The sequence below is a fragment of the Polypterus senegalus genome, chromosome 1 (genome assembly GCF_016835505.1).
Source record: "Polypterus senegalus isolate Bchr_013 chromosome 1, ASM1683550v1, whole genome shotgun sequence".
Taxonomy (NCBI): Eukaryota; Metazoa; Chordata; class Cladistia; order Polypteriformes; family Polypteridae; genus Polypterus; species Polypterus senegalus.
Genome location: NC_053154.1, coordinates 30534704 through 30553582, shown reverse-complemented (window position 1 = coordinate 30553582; position 18879 = coordinate 30534704). Strand labels below are relative to the sequence as shown.

At 36.1% G+C, this 18879-nt stretch overlaps 1 protein-coding gene across 3 annotated transcripts in view; it reads right to left on the bottom strand.

Annotated features, from left to right (window-relative positions):
• The window catches only part of LOC120523792, a 95102-nt gene that overhangs the window by 52292 nt on the left and 23931 nt on the right, over nucleotides 1-18879 (bottom strand). For all 3 annotated transcript variants that reach the window (XM_039745413.1, XM_039745403.1, XM_039745393.1), the window contains exons 5-7: nucleotides 16172-16199; nucleotides 10733-11883; nucleotides 4720-4983 (exon numbers count right to left, since the gene is read on the bottom strand). In XM_039745413.1, coding sequence (XP_039601347.1) covers nucleotides 4720-4983; nucleotides 10733-11883; nucleotides 16172-16199 — 1443 coding nt within the window. The remainder of the gene's footprint in view (nucleotides 1-4719; nucleotides 4984-10732; nucleotides 11884-16171; nucleotides 16200-18879) is intronic.

Sequence of the window (18879 nt, the reverse complement as noted above, 5' to 3'; positions counted from 1 at the left end):
CGGGAGTTGTGCATTAAGGCAGTTGACATGCAGAAAGTGAGCTTTCACTGAAACTACACCCTGTCCAGAAATTGAAAACGCAGTGTTAGACTATGGCAGACTTTTTAAATATGAATGAATGAACTCCCATGTGCTTGACAATTTTTATTTACAGTATTTAGTTTATAGGAAAAAATAATATCATTCCATTCAGCATGATATCAAATATGTATCTAGGCATCTTCTTAAAATTACTTTTCTACTTCCGGGTGAAGAGGAAAGGAGGATAGCCCTGTGGAAAGTAGCATGTTAGTCTTCCCTCAGTGCACAGGAACAATTCAGAGTGACCAATTAAAAACAGATGTTATATTATGAGACTTCTAGTCATTCGGTATGCCAGACTTGCCGACCACAGAGGTTGATCTTGTTGTCGGTTTACATGCAGATAATTGGTGGGCATGTAAAATTTAGCTACTGTGTGATGATTTTCCAGCACAATCAAACTAGTCCCTTTTACTGACAGCCAATAATGTGATGCTTGACAGAGCTGCTGCTGAACAAAGGGTTAAAAGGTACGGCAAGTTCAGATGTCATCTCTGCCCTTTTTTCCCAATCTGTTGTGGTATGTAAGACTTGAGACATCAGACAGACAAGCTTCTCTTCTCCTCTGTTTGATAGGTTCAAAACATCCACATTTCTTATTCCTTATGGCTGTATTATAAGCATTGCACTTCTGCATGAGCATTCATTGGTTGCAGGCTGTCATACACACGTAGCCCATTCCCTATGACAAATAATAAAATCAAACCTATTTGACTTTGTTGGAGCTAGTCACTAAGCATGTCACATAATCTGGCTGCATCCAATTCACTGAGATTATATAAATGAAGGCAACAACTGAGAATCACTAGAAAAGTCATCTGACATGATATAGCATTAACTTGACATGTATATCTTTGGGATGTGCTGAAGGACCAAAGTTTCCAGAAAACCTCAAAGAGAATGTACACCCATGGTACAACTGAGTCATCTATAAGTAAATATACCTCATTTATGAAGTTAATTTCTATGTTAGACAGGTAGCTGGGTCTACCATGAGATAATGGACTGCATGAAGTACTCTCAGTTGTTAAATGTTTTTAATCAGACAGTGTGGGGTTGTTAATACAGAACTGGACTATAAACCTCTACGTTTCCAGGTCACTACTTGTTTCTAATTTACTGTCTGATCCTAATGAAGTAACTTTATCCATGTGGGCTACAGCTGCAAAATACATACATGTAAACCTTATTGTATCCTGATCTATTAGAGGTTTTGTAAAGAAAATCTATACTAATAAAAGGCAAAGCCCTCACTCACTCACTCACTCACTCACTCATTCACTCACTCACTCACTCACTCACTGACTCATCACTAATTCTCCAACTTCCCGTGTGGATGGAAGGCTGAAATTTGGCAGGTTCATTCCTTACAGCTTCCTTACAAAAGTTGGGCAGGTTTTATATCGAAATTCTACGCGTAATGGTCATAACTGGAAGCAGTTTTTCTCCATTTACTGTAATGGAGATGAGCTTCAACGCCGTGGGGAGAGTTTAGTGTGACATCATCACGCCTCCCGTAATCACGCAGCACATAGAAAATCAGGAAGACCTCAAAAAAGCGCTGAAGAAAACATGCATTATATAATTGAGAAGGCAGCGAAACAATAAAAAGCGAGCGAGTGACATATACAACCATATTCATGAGTTCTGCTACTTCGGAAACAAAGCACGATGTAAACCTACACTTTAAATTAAGTTCATAGACAGGCTGCCGCTGGCGTTTGTAATTTAGTGCCTGCCCATATAAGGCCGTCCGTCAGCGGCAATCAATAGCAAACTCCACTAAATATTCACGGGTGAAGGACTGTGCTTATGGAGAGGAAGATGAGATGGTCAGGGTGGTGTTTGACACAAACTCAGCGAAACTGCGAGAGAAAGTTTTAAGTGCCAGGACTAAGGTAACATTAAATACAGCCATGGACATAGCACGAGATGGCACCAGCACAGCTGGGAACCTTCGATGCATGTACACGAGTGGCTCCGTGAACTGGCGCGTGCACAGATAAAAGCAACAGTTCCAAAGGCTGAACAAAACCGAATTACACAATTGAAAAGGCAGCAAAAATATGAGGCGTCTGATACAAGCATATTCATAAATCCAGCTACTGCGGAAACAAAGCACCGTTGGAAAAAGTCAATGTCCGCTAAAGGAAGACAGTGTAAAAAACCCGTGCATGCAGTGTGTCAGGTCTCAGATAAAGAAGAAGGCGAGCTGTTTATTGATGCAGTAAGAAGCGAATCGATGAATGAAACCTGTCATCTTTACAGCGATTGACAAACCGGAATGTAACTTGAACACAACACATCCTACAAATACGAACCTGATTGAAAGAAATAATGATAATCAAATCCTTGATGACAGCAACACTCAGTAACACTCACAAAACAAATACTGTATATTGACAGTCATGTTACGTTATTTTTAAAATGTTCCCTTTTCTTTTCTAGCTTTTTAACACACTACTTCTCGCTGCGATACGGGGTATATATATATGTATATATATATCCCGATCTACATACTCGAATAATGGATACTTTATTAGCCATCAATGATTGTTTTGGTAAAGCCATACTCAGTGTATTCATTAGATGAGCGGTAAAAAGTAAGGCGAGGGAGGATGACTTATTGAGGCATGCAGGCTGTAGTCTTGCGTCAACTCTATCTGAATTGCGCGATCACATTTGAAAAAATATATCTTTTCAAGTTCTATTTAGTCCATATGTGTCAAACTCAAGGGCGCGGGCCACATCCGGCCAGTGTAATTATATCCGGCCCGAGATCATTTTATATACTGTATTATTGTTATTAATGGCCGGGTATATGAAGCGCTGGTAACACAATAAACTACAGATCCCATAATGCAGCGCTTCAGCTGCCTTGCGAACACTTACGCGTTAATCAAGTCTAGCTTATGATGCTGCAAGTTATTGCGAAGCTAGCTCACACGATGCTGAAGAGAAAAGTTGATTCTGAAAATAGAGCCTTTAAAACCGATGGGAGGCTGAGTATATGTTTACTGAACCCGTGTGTCTCATTTGTGGAGCTAATGTGGCTGTAATTACAGAATTTAATCTAAGGCGGCACTATGAGACAAAACATCAGGGTAACCTGAATGCAATGCAGAAGATACAGAAAGCAGAAGAATTAAATAAGAATCTGACACTTCAGCGGACGTTTTACCGTGCACAATCACAAAGTGATTTCAAGTGAAGCTGCTTTTATGGGAGACACAAATGCACCAGTGCAACTTGCCCCACTTTCCCTGTTGCCAAGTAATGTTAAACCAAGTCGTCACTACGGTGTTCCCAAATCGCACTTTGCTGATAAACTGGCGCACTGAGTTTGCGGCGCTTTGGTGACTTTGAAGAACAAAAAGTCCGTCTACATGCGGCTCGAACCTTGTGCATGTTTGGTAGCACATATCTGTGTGAGAAGCTCTTCTCAGTGATAAAGACTAACAAAACAGCACACAGGAGTCGCCTCACTGATGAGCACCTGCAATCCATCCTGAGAATCTCCACAACACAGAACCTCACACCAAACAGAAACGAACCTGTTGCCAAAAAAGATGCCAGGCGTCCAGCTCTAAAATGACATATGAGCAAAGACAACTGAATGATTTGATTTGTTATTGCTGAAAGGAACACATTTTATTTATATTTCCAGGTTTTGTTATGCAGCATGTTCATATTTGAATTTGTATAATTTTGACAGGATATATTTTTATGGAGAGCAAAATCTTTTGGGATATTTAAAATCTAAGTTTATTTTTTATATAAATTACATAAGAGTAAAGAAATTTGAATGTTTGTTCTTTTAATGTTTACTTTATTTCTAACTTGTATAATTTAGACAGGATATATTTTTATGGAGAGCAAAATATTATAAGTTGTTTAAGGTTTGAGTTGATTTATTCAGGAATAATATTCCTGTCTGTTTTACCATTCCTACCAAAGATATTTCTGTCGACTAAATAAAAATTCCTTCTATTTAAAATTTAAATAGAACTTGAACAAATCGATAGTTCATAATATCCACAGACTTGCGTAAGGCGGGAGTTATCCGTTTTAACAAGCAGTGTATTGCACTGATCTGAAATAGCTGTGTGTGTATATATGTAGATATGTATGTATATGTATATATATGTTTATATATGTGTGTGTGTATGTATGTATATATATATATGTATTTGTGTGTATATATGTGTATGTATGTATGTATGTGTGTATGTATATGTATGTGTATATATGTATATGTATAGATATGTATATATATATGTTTGTGTGTGTGTGTAAATATATATATATATATATATATATATATATATATATATATATATATATATATATATATATATATATGACAACAACACTCATCACTCACAACAGTGACAAAACAATTACATTGACAATCATGTTACGTTATTTTCAAAATGTTTCCTTTTCTTTTTCATTGCTTCTTTAACACACTACTTCTCCGCTGCGAAGCGCGGGTATTTTGCTAGTGTAATATTAATATTCAAATTCCAATTTTCCATTCATACTAAAAACTCACATTGTGTTTTTTGTATTTAAATATTTCACTAATGTTTAAGCATAACAAAAACTAGAATTAAAATTAAATAAAGCTGAAAGTACCTTTTGATCATTAGGCCATTTAGATGCCATGCACTGTCTCCTTGTTGAAATAATGCAGAAGTAAGTCAGTCCGATTCTTTTTAGAATTTTTGCTGTTTCTGGATCTTGGAAATAATGAGCAGCTCCTAATCCCTCAATCTTCACTGATTTCTTAATTACATAATCCAGATCTATCTGAAGAGTCTCTTGGGCTTTCTGAACTTCACATCTGGTACCACTGAGGACGATGTCTACCTTGGAGTTTGTATGGACATTGACTTCCACCTACACAAAAATGAAAAACATTATAAAAGACTTTTCTAGGTATTTCTTTAATTTTTCCCTGATGAAGATCTCTTGTATTTTTATCATTATAATTTTTTTTTTCTGTATAAACAACTTCATTCTAGAAACCCTAAAAATGACAACCATTTCCCTATGACTTTTTTATCTGAGGTTAGAAAATTCAATATTTTTAGTTCAAAATTAATCAAGAGTATGTCTTTTGTTTTTCACTTTTGGCCCTCTTTAAGACTACTGTATGTCCTCCAAGGGGATGGTGGTAGCAAACATCTTGTTAATCTCACTTAAAAGGAGGCATAGCTTTTTTTAAGAAGAATGTTAATCAAAAAGGATGCAAAGGATTTAAACCTATGGGACAATGGATTATTAATGGTGAATGAACAGTTTGGGCTGTAGCAACCCTCTTTGATGATTTATGAAAACAGTGAAGACTTTAAGCAAATGCAATTACACGGTATAGCAATGGACAAGTCTTAAACTCTCTGTGACTCCTCTAATGGAATACAACAACCTTCAAAATGAGAAACTCAGCTTTGATGTTATTTTAGGGGATAGTTTAGTTACAGGAAATGAAATCCATCGGGAAACTCTTACAATATGAGTAAATCTTGGTGCTGGCATCACCTTGGCTATAATAATAAAGTGTATCTAATCTAATCTAATCTGATCTCATCTAAAAGTAATGTCTATGTAAAATAAATTCATCATCACTATCTCTTTCCATGCTTTCCATTTTATTGTATAAAACCCTTTTAACCTTTACAGTGTTAAATTTGACTTCATTTTGTATCTGAAACCAGTAAAAGTCATCCTAAACTACATCCAAATTTTTCATCAATTAACATATAGTAAACAAAAAAGAAAAGATAAAAACAAAACAAATTACACGTCCCATTACTTGTATTGCTTCTAAGAAATTTTTACATTGCCATAGTCATCAGGTCAGTATTGACCTGTCATTGACTACAATACAGGGTGGCCCAGATCTAATTATGCAGATCCAGATCGTCTGGATGACTTTGATTTATGTGGAGACGATTCCAGTTCGGCGTGAAGGCGATTCTTCATGTCGTCAGTTCGCACACTTCTCGATGGTTTTTTGGGGTGATTTTCTATGTAATAAAGCGTAATGAAAATTGCATAATTAGATCTGGACCACCGTATAGATTTTCCACTTCCATTTAATGCAGTTTGTTTGCTCACAACTCATAAAAACATCCTAAAAGCAATCTTTTCAGCTCAGAAATTAGAAGATATTTAGAAAAGTGTCCTAACAAGTTTTCAGATGTCATGTTTTTGAAGAATTGCCACATATTTTAACAGTGCCATTTCCTTTGGGTACATTTTGACCAACCTTTAGCAGATTTTATTCTCCATTTAGAGTATATTATGTGTTTACAACCCATAAAAACAACATAAATTTAATCTGTTTCACTACTATAATGAACTGAGGTTCATTTTAAATTTTTTCTGAAGGAAATACATTTTTCTTCACAAATGAAAGTTTCTCTGTAACATTTTTAACTTCGAGAATCCTTGGGCAAAAATTAATTGGACTGGACAAACTTGTTAAGAAGGCAGGCTCTATTGTAGGAGTAAAGTTGGACAGTTTAACATCTGTGGCAGAGCGACGGGCATTAAGCAAACTCCTGTCAATCATGAAGAATCCACTGCATCCACTTAACAGTGTCATCTCCAGACAGAGGAGTAGCTTCAGTGACAGACTTTTGTCACTGTCCTGTTCCACTGACAGACTGAAGAGATCGTTCCTCCCCCACACTATGCGACTCTTCAATTCCACCCGGGGGAGTAAATCACGAACATTAATTTTATTTCAATTCTTTTCATTTTTATTACTATTTAATTTAATATTGTTTCTTTGTATCAGTATACTGCTGCTGGATTATGTGAATTTCCGCTTGGGATTAATAAAGTATCTATCTATCTATCTATCTATCTATCTATCTATCTATCTATCTATCTATCTATCTATCTATCTATCTATCTATCTATCTATCTATCTATCTATCTATCTATCTATCTAATTTAGAAAGCCTTTTTTTAGATTCAGATTTATATTTTGTCACATGTGTATGGAGGGTATAAGAGTGAAATGCAGCTCAGTGAGCAGTCTGTTCTATGCAATAAAATAAAAAAAATTACACATTAAAAAATAAACATTAAAAGGTGTAAATTCAAAATAATCAGGTAATTGTAATTGTGTAACTATATACATTAGATTTATAAATATTGTTATATGTAGTAATTATTAAATGATAATAGTTAAATACAAATGAAAGACTGGCTATTTTTAAAATTTTGAGGAATGCCTAATAAGATGACCATTTGTTATTTTAATCATGTGGGAAATTAAGCTCCTTCTCAGCCTTTCCGTTTTTGATTTGAGGCAAGAATCTTCTATTTGTATTCCATTAGTAGGAATATGAGATCAGATTTCCCAAGTGGAGGCATGGAAATGGCTTTGTAGGCATCACTGAAGTGTGTGTAGCAGTGATCCAAAGTTCTCAACTCCCTAGGTGAAGTACTTCATATATTAGTGAAAACTGGGTGCAACTTTTTCAAAGTTTGCCATGTTGAAGTCCTCAGTCACAATCAGCACAGCATCAGAATGTCTGAAATGCTGATTGCTAAGAACCTCATACAGCTCCAAAAGTGCTGTGTGAGTGTTCACCTTGGGGGGGGATATACACAGCCACAATTATAACTGCAGTGAGTTCTCAGGGAAGACAGAAGTAATGGTATAAGATAAAAAGAATATGATCAGAAATGGTAAATCTTTTTAATATTCCCTGGGATTACACCAACTGTTGTTTGTATAAGAAGTCACCACCTCTCGATTCCCCAGATTGTTTGTTCTTTATTCTCAGTGAACAGAGAAGAATTTAGCTGGACAAAAATTCTTGTTGTGAGAAAGGTGTCAGTCAGACATAGGACATTGCAGTCCCATAGCCTCCATTGAAATGAAACTCAGGCTTGAAGTTGCTTAGCCTGTTGATCAGAAGCTTTACATTTGCAAAGGTGATGCTTGGTAAAGGTGGATGATGAGATTGATGTTTCAATCTTTGCCTCGCTCCACCTCTTTTTTTTCACTTCCTGTGTCACCTTCTGGTTTCACCATTGTCACCTCCAAGGACCTCCAGCAGCCAGTCTAGATCTGCAGGAGGTAGGTAAAAGGCATCTTTTTGATGTAATCCAATGTTCAGTAGTGTGTTTTGATCACAGGTTGACATTTCCAAGGTTAGTGGTGGGAAAAAAAATTACTAAAAAATAACTTTATATAATAATAAAAGCACAGAACAGACAGAGCTCTTGAGCTGGCAGCCAGTATTACTGAATTGAAATTGTTAAAATTAAAAGATTAAAATTCTTAACATTTTTTAAGTTAGCTGCAATGCCATGTTGTATTCAGTTGCTACACACATCTGCATTTGCTTGGGACAGACCTCTAAAGGTCACGCCTCGCACTAACATAGATGTGACAATATAAACAGTCACCATGTGGAATTTCCCATTGTCCATCTTGGTGGATTTCTAAAGACTTTATTCTGTGTATATTTTCTCAAGTTTATTTTTAGCTTCAACCTTGCTTTGTCTCTGACTTTGTTAATGATTTCCCCTTTTGGCTTTGGTTGCTAGAAATCTTTTTAGTTAAGAATTTTTACTGGACGTGCCTCCCTCATCCACTTCATTATCCTTGTAGAGTTTCTCTGCACTTACGCAAGGTGCAGTTAAACAATTTAGAATCAGTAATATTACTGGTTAAGATAGTCAATCAATAAATAATCTTAAGTACATGGTACCTAAAAGAGGGTGTCAGAATCTGAATAAAAAGACCCAACATTAAGTCAGCATTTGAAGACCTAATATGGATTTATAGCACGTCAATTCTAGAGGATAAAATACAATAATGCAACTTTTACAATGTAATATTTGGGTGTAAATAAGGGGTCACGGGGTTGGTTCAAAGGTCTGTCATGGTTAATCGTTTTAGCTCCACTTGAACAGAAATTTTCGCTTATTTCAAAAACCTGTTTTGGACGGTTTCATTTTGTGGTCATGCCTGAGGCAAAGAAGATTAAAGAATAGATTTATCAAGTTTTCTGCAATCCACAAGTTGCGACACACAAATAATTGGACCGAGCTTGGGGCTTTCCTGGAAAACCATTCTATGATGTGAATCATAGAACTATATACCCCCCCACACTCCCTCTCCCCAAACCGCCGACCAGATAGGTATATCCTGTGAATAGCCCAGTCAGTATTTGCACAACAATCGCGATAGGAGTTGCTCTGACAATCTCAGGTGAAAAAAGTGAACAGCAAGGCAAGCCAAGATAACGCTCCCACACACAATGCTTTTTCCGTAAGGCAGTTTTGGACTGACAAAAACATTCCTGTCCTTGGTCATCCTCCCTATTCGCCCAATTTAGCTCCCTGTGATTTTTATTTGTTCCCGAAAATCCAAAGTGACCTGAAGGAAACACATTTTTCTTCAATGGATAAAGTAAAGACAGAAATGGCAAGCCTGTTGAAGAGCCTCAAGCAAGACTTGCAGTACTGTTTTGGTCAATGGAAGATATGTATGGAGCAGTGTAGAGATCAGGTGGGGGAGTATATGGAAGGTGACAATGTTTAGACTGCTGCAATTCATCAATAAATATATTTTTTTTTACCAATCCGGTTATTTTTGTGTCTCACCTCGTATTATTGTTTTTATAAAATACTGTGATGATCGAAAAGGCTAAAGTTCCTCACTTTTGATTTTCTGTAATAAAAAGAACATCCATTTTGAATATGCTATCCTTAAACACTTCCTCTGCTTCCATATATCCCCCTATCCTTCATCCTAATGTAAAGTATTTCTGCACTGCACAAAGCAATAATATTTATTTCCTAGTACCAATAAGTTAGAGCAATCACCTCTTCCTGTTCTCTATAATTGCTTAAACTTCAACAGATTTACAATCACAATATATTTTTTTTAACTTTTCCTTTTAACAAAATCTCTTGTTTATGAGTTATTTCAAACCAGGGTGGGCAAAGTCAGTGCTGGAGGGCTGCAGTGGCTGCAGGTTTTTGTTTCAAGCCAGTTGATTAATTAGAAAACAGTCTTTGCCAATAAGTTAATTTCATGACTTGTAAGTGCTTTAACTCAGCCATGTCAGGTCATTCTCATATCTTACTTTTTTAATTTGCTTTCTAAGGATATAATCCAATTGATTTGAAGCCTAAAATGGATGAGTAATTCTCAGTACCTCACTTTTTTTCTTCACTTTCCTTACAAGTATTTAATTAAAAAAAATATTGCATGATAAATTCACATTGGTATAAAAGGAAACAAGCTAAATAGAGAACTGCTGGTTTATTTTGTCATTTTTATCTTATTGCTAATAAGGAGCTCCAATTAAACACCTAGAGTCAGCGATTTAAGACTAAAATAAGCAATAAGGATTCAAAATCTTAATGAGTGAGACAACAAAAATGAAACAGAAAAATATTACTTCAGTAATAAATGTTTCTTATTAAGCAATTGGATTGGAACAAAAACCTGCAGCCACTGCTGCCATCCAGAGCTGACTTTTTTCAACCCTGGGTTAAATTTTACCAGCAAACATAGTTATGAAATACAGAATTCAGGTTGAACATTACATTAGAATGGCCTGATGAGCATCAAAATATCTATAAATTAAAGACATAAACTTTGACTTACTTTAGCACCAAACAGGTCCTTTTTATCAATGATATCCAGGAGCTTACGACCTGCTTCAACTATACTTGGCTGTTTAAATTCTAAAATCCTCTTTATGCCTGTGTTTTGTTGGAAATACTGATTAAGTATTCGTTTGGCAGCATGGACTTCTGTTTTAAATCCCACAACCACCACCATGCAGTTAATATTATCTTTGTCTTGAATGGTGTGTATCTCAACATTTTGCTCATTTGTGTTGAGCCTGTGCAAAATGTCTTCTAACTGCTTTATCCACTTTTCTCCCTTAGTTGAAGTGTGGCTTGCACGACTTATTCTGATGGCTGCCTCATAAATGTCATCTTTTAGAACCTCCATAGCTTGCTGGTTGTCCTCAAAGGAGTCACCTTGCATCATTAGAGAGTTATCTTGCTCTGTCAGAGTAACCCCGATGTATCTTGAATGGAAAAGTTTCTGAGATAAAGCACTTAAATTCCAGCTTTTCAAAAAGGCATATTTATAATCTGACAACTTGTCAGAGAGGGAAACACAGAGCAAAGCTTTAGAGATTAGCATTTTAAAGAAATCTATGGCAGAGTACACGGTTTTATAAGGTCCTAGAAATATAATGTTGGGTGGCACCATTGTATCTTGGGAAGCTATCACTGTAGGAAAACAAGCATCTAACTCCAGCTGGAAATCTTCAGTAACATGTTGAATTGCTTTAGCTGTGAGATCACCCCATATTTCATTTGAGATAGTTTCTTCCACATGTCGATTCAGGTCTGCTATCCTGATGTACTCATTAACTTCCTCTGTTAAACCCACCACCCATGTATCATGTTCGTAAATTTTAATAGACTGGAGTTTTTTCAAATTTGGTTCATACTTTTCCACTTGGGGTAATTTAGGAATATGATGCTTTTTGACATTGTATCTCCTCCTTAAGCGATTGTAAACGTTTGCTTGTGCTATCTTCCATTTTGCCAAAGACATATCAGCTGAAATATATTCCTGTTTATATATTGAAAGGCAATGTTGTTTTGACTTTTTAAATATTGTAAAACTGGAACTTGTCTTTTCCATATTCAAAAATATTTCCATAAATGCTTGATTAGAGTCGTGCAAATACTGAATGAAAAATGGATGATCTGCAAAGCAAATCCCAAGTGGCTCTGTAAAGAAACAAGCACATGATAATTATTAACATACAGTCACTATTCTGATATTGTTAAAATACTGCTCTGTTTATATTCATAGCATTTTAAGCTTTTGCATTTACATCTGGCACAGAATAGCGAGACAGGGTTTAGCTAGTACTGGTGATCAGTGTTGATGTCAAAGTCAATTGCTGGTAGTGTTGGTGCCTTTTTTAAAATCACCTAATGGCAGTAGTTTTTGTTCTGTGCATGCTTGTTGCTTTTACAGGTTAACAGCATTGGCATGGAGGTGCAAATTAATGCTAAGTGTGACAACAATCCTTCAAACATAAACCCTTTTATAAAAGAACAGTGAAATAGACAGAGAAGTACTTCTTTTAGCATCAGTGTCTAAAGTTTTCTATTTTTTGTCACATAGACCTCCAGAAAAAAAATCTTTATTATTTTCTACTACAAGACATTGCATGGATAAATAAATTGTAAGTATTGATCTGCTTGATTCTGAAGCTATGTCAACTAATAAATGGCTGTGATACCTCATAAGTGAGCATCCTGCACTCTCTTACAGTTGCCCAAGACATATTTAGGTGTTTCTCAGGCCTTTGCTCTGTTTCAGATCCACATATTGCATTGTTTGCCTGGTATACTTTTGAACATCTACTGATGTTTTGATGTGAATCTCGGAAAACATGCGGCATGTTTGATACACATGGTTTTCTAGCAGTGATCTTCTTAGGGAGATGTACAGAGCTGACTTACAGCATATCAGAGATAATATAAAACGATGTCCAGTTAGTAATATGGGAAGGGAGAAAAGAACATAAGAAGTCTACGAATAGGATAAAAACATTCAGTTTATTATGCTTTTTCATTAAGTATAAGCTATCTTGTCACAGTATACAGTCCAGATATTTTTAAAGTTTTACACTTGAACTACATGAATGGGTAGCTTATTCTAGATTTCTCAACCACTGATATGAAGAAGTTTTGCGAAAAAAACCTTCCTCTGTTTTCAAAGAAGTCAGTCACGAAGTCAGATGAGAATGCAGAACAATTCTTTTTTTGCACATACAGGATGGTCCAGATCTATTTATGCAGATCCAGATAGTCTGGATGACGTTGATTTATGTAGGGAAGATTCCAGTTCGGCACAAAGACGATTCTTCATGTCATCACTTTGCATACTTCTCAATGGTTTTTGGGTGATTTTCTATGTAATAAACTTAATAAGTTATAGCGTAATGAAAATTGCATAATTAGATCTGGACCACCCTATAGATATGCACAACTGTCTGTCCATGGGAGGAGCAATTAATTAAACAATTCATTCCCTTTTATACTTTTCTATTGCCATTACCTTATCTAATAAATCACATCATCTGACTCTTAATATGCAGAATTCTGTCATCTTAACCAACCAACTACAGCCAATAATAATTTCATATACATGCCAATTGTTCCATTATTCTAAACACCACTTCTTTAATAGTGGTGTCTTACTTGTTTTCCCATTGATCTTACTACTTACAATAGGGGTATTTGGGTTTTCTCACTAGTTTGTCCTTGCTTTGTAAGGGGATGTTTGTTGTTTATTTACTTCATTTTATTCTTATTAATTACACTGGTGGCTCCTCTAAGATGAGACAAAAGCCTCACGTGTCTACGCTTAAAACAACATTTAGTTAACACTCTAGTTACATTCAATTCTTATCGTTTTGTTTAATAATTCATTGTCATATCTTCATAGAAGTATATACTTGTATTAAATTGCAAAAATGATCATGTATTAATTAAAAATATCCATTAAAATTCTATGCAAGTACTTTCTGACTTCCAGCATATCTAAAATAGTCTTTTCTATAACTTCCATCATGATCTTGGTTCAGTTTATTAGTAGAATGTTTTAGGGTGCACGGTGGTGCAGTGGTAGCACTGCTGCCTTGCAGTTAGGAGACTTCGGGTTCGCTTCCCGGGTTCTCCCTGCGTGGAATTTGCATGTTCTTCTCGTGTCTGCGTGGGTTTCCTCCGGGCGCTCTGGTTTCCTCCCACAGTCCAAAGACATGCAGGTTAAGTAGACTGATGATTCTAAATTGGCCCTAGTTTGTGTGTGTCCTATGGTGGGCTGTCACCCTGCCCAGGATTGGTTCCTGCCTTGGGCCCTGTGTTGGCTGGGATTGGCTGTGTTTGAATTCAGTGGGATGGATGAATGTTTTAGAGTGCAGACTATGCTGAATCCAGAGCTATTCACATTCATCCAAATCTAGAATCTGAACAATAAATTAAACCAATTCTGATATAATATATATTTGATGTAAAACTAAACATTTCATATTTCATTTTCTCATCTCAATGTGATGAGTAGGATTTCAGTCTAATTTGCACGAGAGCACACATCTCCGATGGGACATTATTTTCTAGCTGGAATGACTCATCAGTTTGTTCATGCCCAGGGACTCATTACAAAAGAAGCTATTTTGATGCCTTGCCCTCCTGCTGAGGCTCCTGGGCAATGCAATCTTTGCATGAGCATCTGTAAAGCAGGCTGACCTTACATAGAGTTTTGGGTGGCTTAAATGGCATCAGAAATGCGGCAAGATGTTCCCTTGAAATATATGTTGTCTTCTCTGCCAGGCAGCTATGGAGTCAGGAGAGAAGCAAAGGCAAGAGCTCTCCTGCTAGGAGGCTGGAAGGAAGGAAGGAACACTCTACAAATTGTTGTTCTCTAGTTAGCCTGGTTTTGTTTAGGCAGGTCCAGAATGGATGCAGTCTTTGTTATTTTGTTCTCATTAATGTTTTTTTTTATCCATGTCCTCTTTTCTATGTGGTATCTTACTTAATATGTGGCCTTTTTCAGTGCACATTCTGTCACACAACTAATTCCATTAGGGTTAAGAGAAGTCAGCAATAGTGGAAACCATTTTGTTGTTTGCAGAGCCTAATCTTCAAACATGGAGTGGCATTGATATTGGTAAAATTAAGGGAAGTAACATGGAAAAAGGGGCATGTCAGATGCATTTGCCCAAACTGTTAAAGAGCACTAGATGAATTTAACAGTGGTCATTGTGGAGGTTGTTTAAAACCTTTAATTACTATACTATTAAACAAGGTGCTATATCTTACCCATAATTACCTAGAAGACAGATTACAGGTACAGTTTTCAGTGGGATGTGTTAAGAAGCTAACCTGTTAAAAGATCTGTGAGCAATTGTGAAGATCATACCTGCAAGCACCTTCAGAAAATACCAGTAATATAAATAGTTCTAATAAATAAGAACTGTTGATTATCGTCATAAGGTCATTAGAAAGCCTGTCTATTAATTATAATTTAAGAATACTTAATTTGTTTATTCATTGTTCAGAGGGGATAAAAGTCATTGTTGCAATTGCCTTTCCAGAACCATTGATACTGCTGCAGTATCTCTGCTCTGAACATGGAAACATGTATCCAACAAGTCCTTTCTGACCTAAACCACTAACAGAGAATGCAGCTTGTTTTTTCCACATTATAGAGATCTGGGGCCTTTCTGAGTTCATGGCCCCTTCAAGTAAAATAGGCCCAGGTTTGCTTTAGAATTGAGGCTGCCTATGACCACTGTATTAAGAAGGCACAGATTCTTTGTACATAATCCTGCTATTTCAGATGTGATGTACGGGTTATTCTAGAACTTTAACCCACCATGGTAGCACAGAATTGAGGGAAAATATCCAGGAGAAGCAAAGATTGATAGAAGTAGTGAAAGATCAACTCAGCATGCCAGAAGACCTTCAGGCCAGATGATAGTAGCACAGGGTCCCTATTGGGAGAAGCTGGAGCCAACTTGCACATTCAAAGGTGAAGCCAAGGAGCATTAGAAGCACTAGAGAACATAAGAAAGAAAGAAAGAAAGAAAGAAAGAAAGAAAGAAAGAAAGAAAGAAAGAAAGAAAGAAAGAACAGGGGGAGACAGAGAGAGAGAGACAGAGAGAGAGAGAGAGACATAGAGAGATTGTGATTTAGCAATAGCTACAAAGGACATTGGTGGAAATTGTAATAACCTTGTTTTTTAACCTTGTGTACAGGCATGCCATTTAAAAAAACTCTAGACTCCACATTCCTAATTACATTAGAATCTTAAGAGGTTTCACAAGATTAAACTTTTTGGTTAGTTAATAAATTGTAGAACCCATACCTGGCAGAATCTGAACTCGGAAAAGCAGACCCAAATAATGTTTATTTTGTCAGTCAAGTGTTGCATGTTATTCCAAAAATTAAAAAAAAAAATGTAATTCTAAAACACATACACTGTTAATTTGAGTATCCCTACCTTCTGATCTTTTAATGCCTTCCATCACCTACAAAATAAATAAAAGAAATGCATGTGAGATTTTGTTATATTTATCTTTTAAAGTATAGGTATTGAGCTATTTTGAGAATGAACCACAAAATGATATTTATTTTTACAAATCCTGATTATTTCCCAACATTATATGGTCTATCTTTAATTATGAAAAAGTATTTGCACCTTTCAGATTTTGATACTTTTCTGTTTACATTTGACATTGAAATTTAAGAAACAGAAGCTGGTAGACCAAATTACAATACATGAAAATCAGATACATATTTGATTTACTTCTAAAGGAAAGCCATCCAGCACCTGCCTGTACACACCTGTAAGTGTGTGTTTGATCTTATAGCGGTGGATTTTTGGCCCTTTTGTAAAAAGTGAATTACGTAACCACAAAATTACATCTATATAGTACTTTTCTTACAACTCAGAGCAGAAGCACTTCAACCACCACCAATGTGTAGCATCCACCTGGGTGAAGTGATGGCAGCCATTATTGTGCCACATGCAAGTCAGTGGATCACCCTTAGAGCTCATTTACGGTATGTGGTATCACCCTGGGATGAGAAGGGCCACTGGTGCTCTCCTCTCCTGTTTCCTCCACAGCACTGAGAAGATGCCCAGTGAGGGCCCCTGACTCTTCCCCAGGTACTAGTCATTATATGTATGTGTGTTTTTATTTTCTCTTTCTTGTTTACTGTGCTGGTGCTTTAAGTTACTTCAATATGGACTAAGTACTCTGTAGATGCCTTTGCTGCCACACAAGATGAAGAAGATACTAATATATTGAGACCTTTAGAAATGTATATCTTCTAGAACCTTTAAGAAAGAAGAAATTTACCAAACAAGAGGAAACTATTCTGTCCATCAAGCTTGTTTAATTCTTAAAGGTTATCAAGTTTTCTGATTTAACTATGTCTCGGTAATTTGTTTCAGATTTCCATAACTCTTTGCATAAAGAAGTGTTTCCTGGGACTTCCCCTTAATTTTCACTGATGTTCTCGACTATGTGATTCACCATTAAGTTGAAAAAATTCTGCTGGGTCCTCCGCCTCCTCTGCTCAAGACTACACAGGTTTAATTCTTTGAGTCTGGCAGAGTAGGTCATGCCCTTAAGACCTGGGATGTACTTGGCTGCATTCCTCTGTACAGCTTCAAGTGCTGCAATGTCTTTCTCGTAGCGTCGTGACCTGAACCCCACACAAATCTCCAGATGAAGTCTCGCAACCGCGTTATATAGTTTGAGCAAAGTTTGCCTCATTACATTCAACAGTTTTTATTACATAACCTAACACTTTGTTTGACTTTTTAATAGCTTCAGCACATGCTTAGATGATAAATCCTTTTCAGATGTTGCTTCGTTTAGGACAGGATCTTACATCTTCTATTTGTAATTGATGTTCCTACTGCTTACATTTGTAGCACTGCGCTTTTTTACATGAAACTGTATTTCTAAGTGTTTGTCCAGTTCGGAAGTCTGTCCGTGTCTTTTTCAGTTCTTTTTGCTGCCTCCTTTTATAACATGTAACCATTAATGGCTACAGAATGCCCAGGTGAGGCTCGTCGGCCATGTAGCCTTGGAACACTAAGGGTTTATTTTCTCCAGCATTCACATTGGCCTGACTTTTTGTTTTCCTCTCCTTCTTGACTATTTGACTGCAGCATACATTTGTCAAATCAGACACCAATTTCTCCTTCATAACCATTTGGGACTCAATAACCATTAAAGTACCCTATTGTCTGTTAATTTTTTCTATTTTCACTTTTGCTTTTGTATTTATTTAATGTTTTTAAAGTATCATGAGATAAACTCTTTGTAGTATGAAAATGTATTGTGGCAATAAATATTGTTGTTATAAATTTCCTTTTTTATGTCCTCCCTGGCAATCGGACCTTACTCTTATTCTATGTTAATCAATGTTGACTTATTTTATTTTCTTACTGTGCCTTTTATTTTTCTATTCTTCATTATCTAAAGCACTTTGAGCTACACTTTCTGTATGAAAATGTGCTATATAAATAAATGTTGTTGTTGTGGTTGTTGTTTGGTGGTTGCTACAGTATCTCACATTGAATGTTATTATTATTACCAGTATAAACTTGAATCTGCAAAGTGCCAATGCTTTCTCCATCGGCCCAATATTATAAATGTGCTTACAAATCCTCTCCTTTGTGTAAAGGTGAGTTACATAACCCCAGATAAACTGTTTTTATTGTTACCTCCAATTTATGGAGAATTTATGATATCCTTAAAAGGTTGATTAAAAATATGGAATATTCCAGCACAGCAACACCAACTCATGTAGCACTCTAAATGCTACAGAAGCATTTGCTAGTGCAGCAAAGATCATGATATCAGTCCTCATTAATACCCAGAGGTTTGTTTCACATAAAGGATATGTTTTACAATTAATAATATACACTAAAAAGATTATTAATAAGCCCTACAAAAGTCTATGTCCATGTGAGCTATTTATTCATATGCTTTCCTACCACTCAACCTCTTGTGTTTGAGTTGTGATTGGTAGTGCAAGTAAAGTAACATAATGTGGAAAACATGTAGACGGCCTAATGCCAGTCACAACAGTACAGTACTGTATGATTTCCTATTGGAAGAAAGACATACTTTTTGTTTATATGTACCTTTATGAGATGATCTGTACATTACTGAATAAATATTAGTTGGG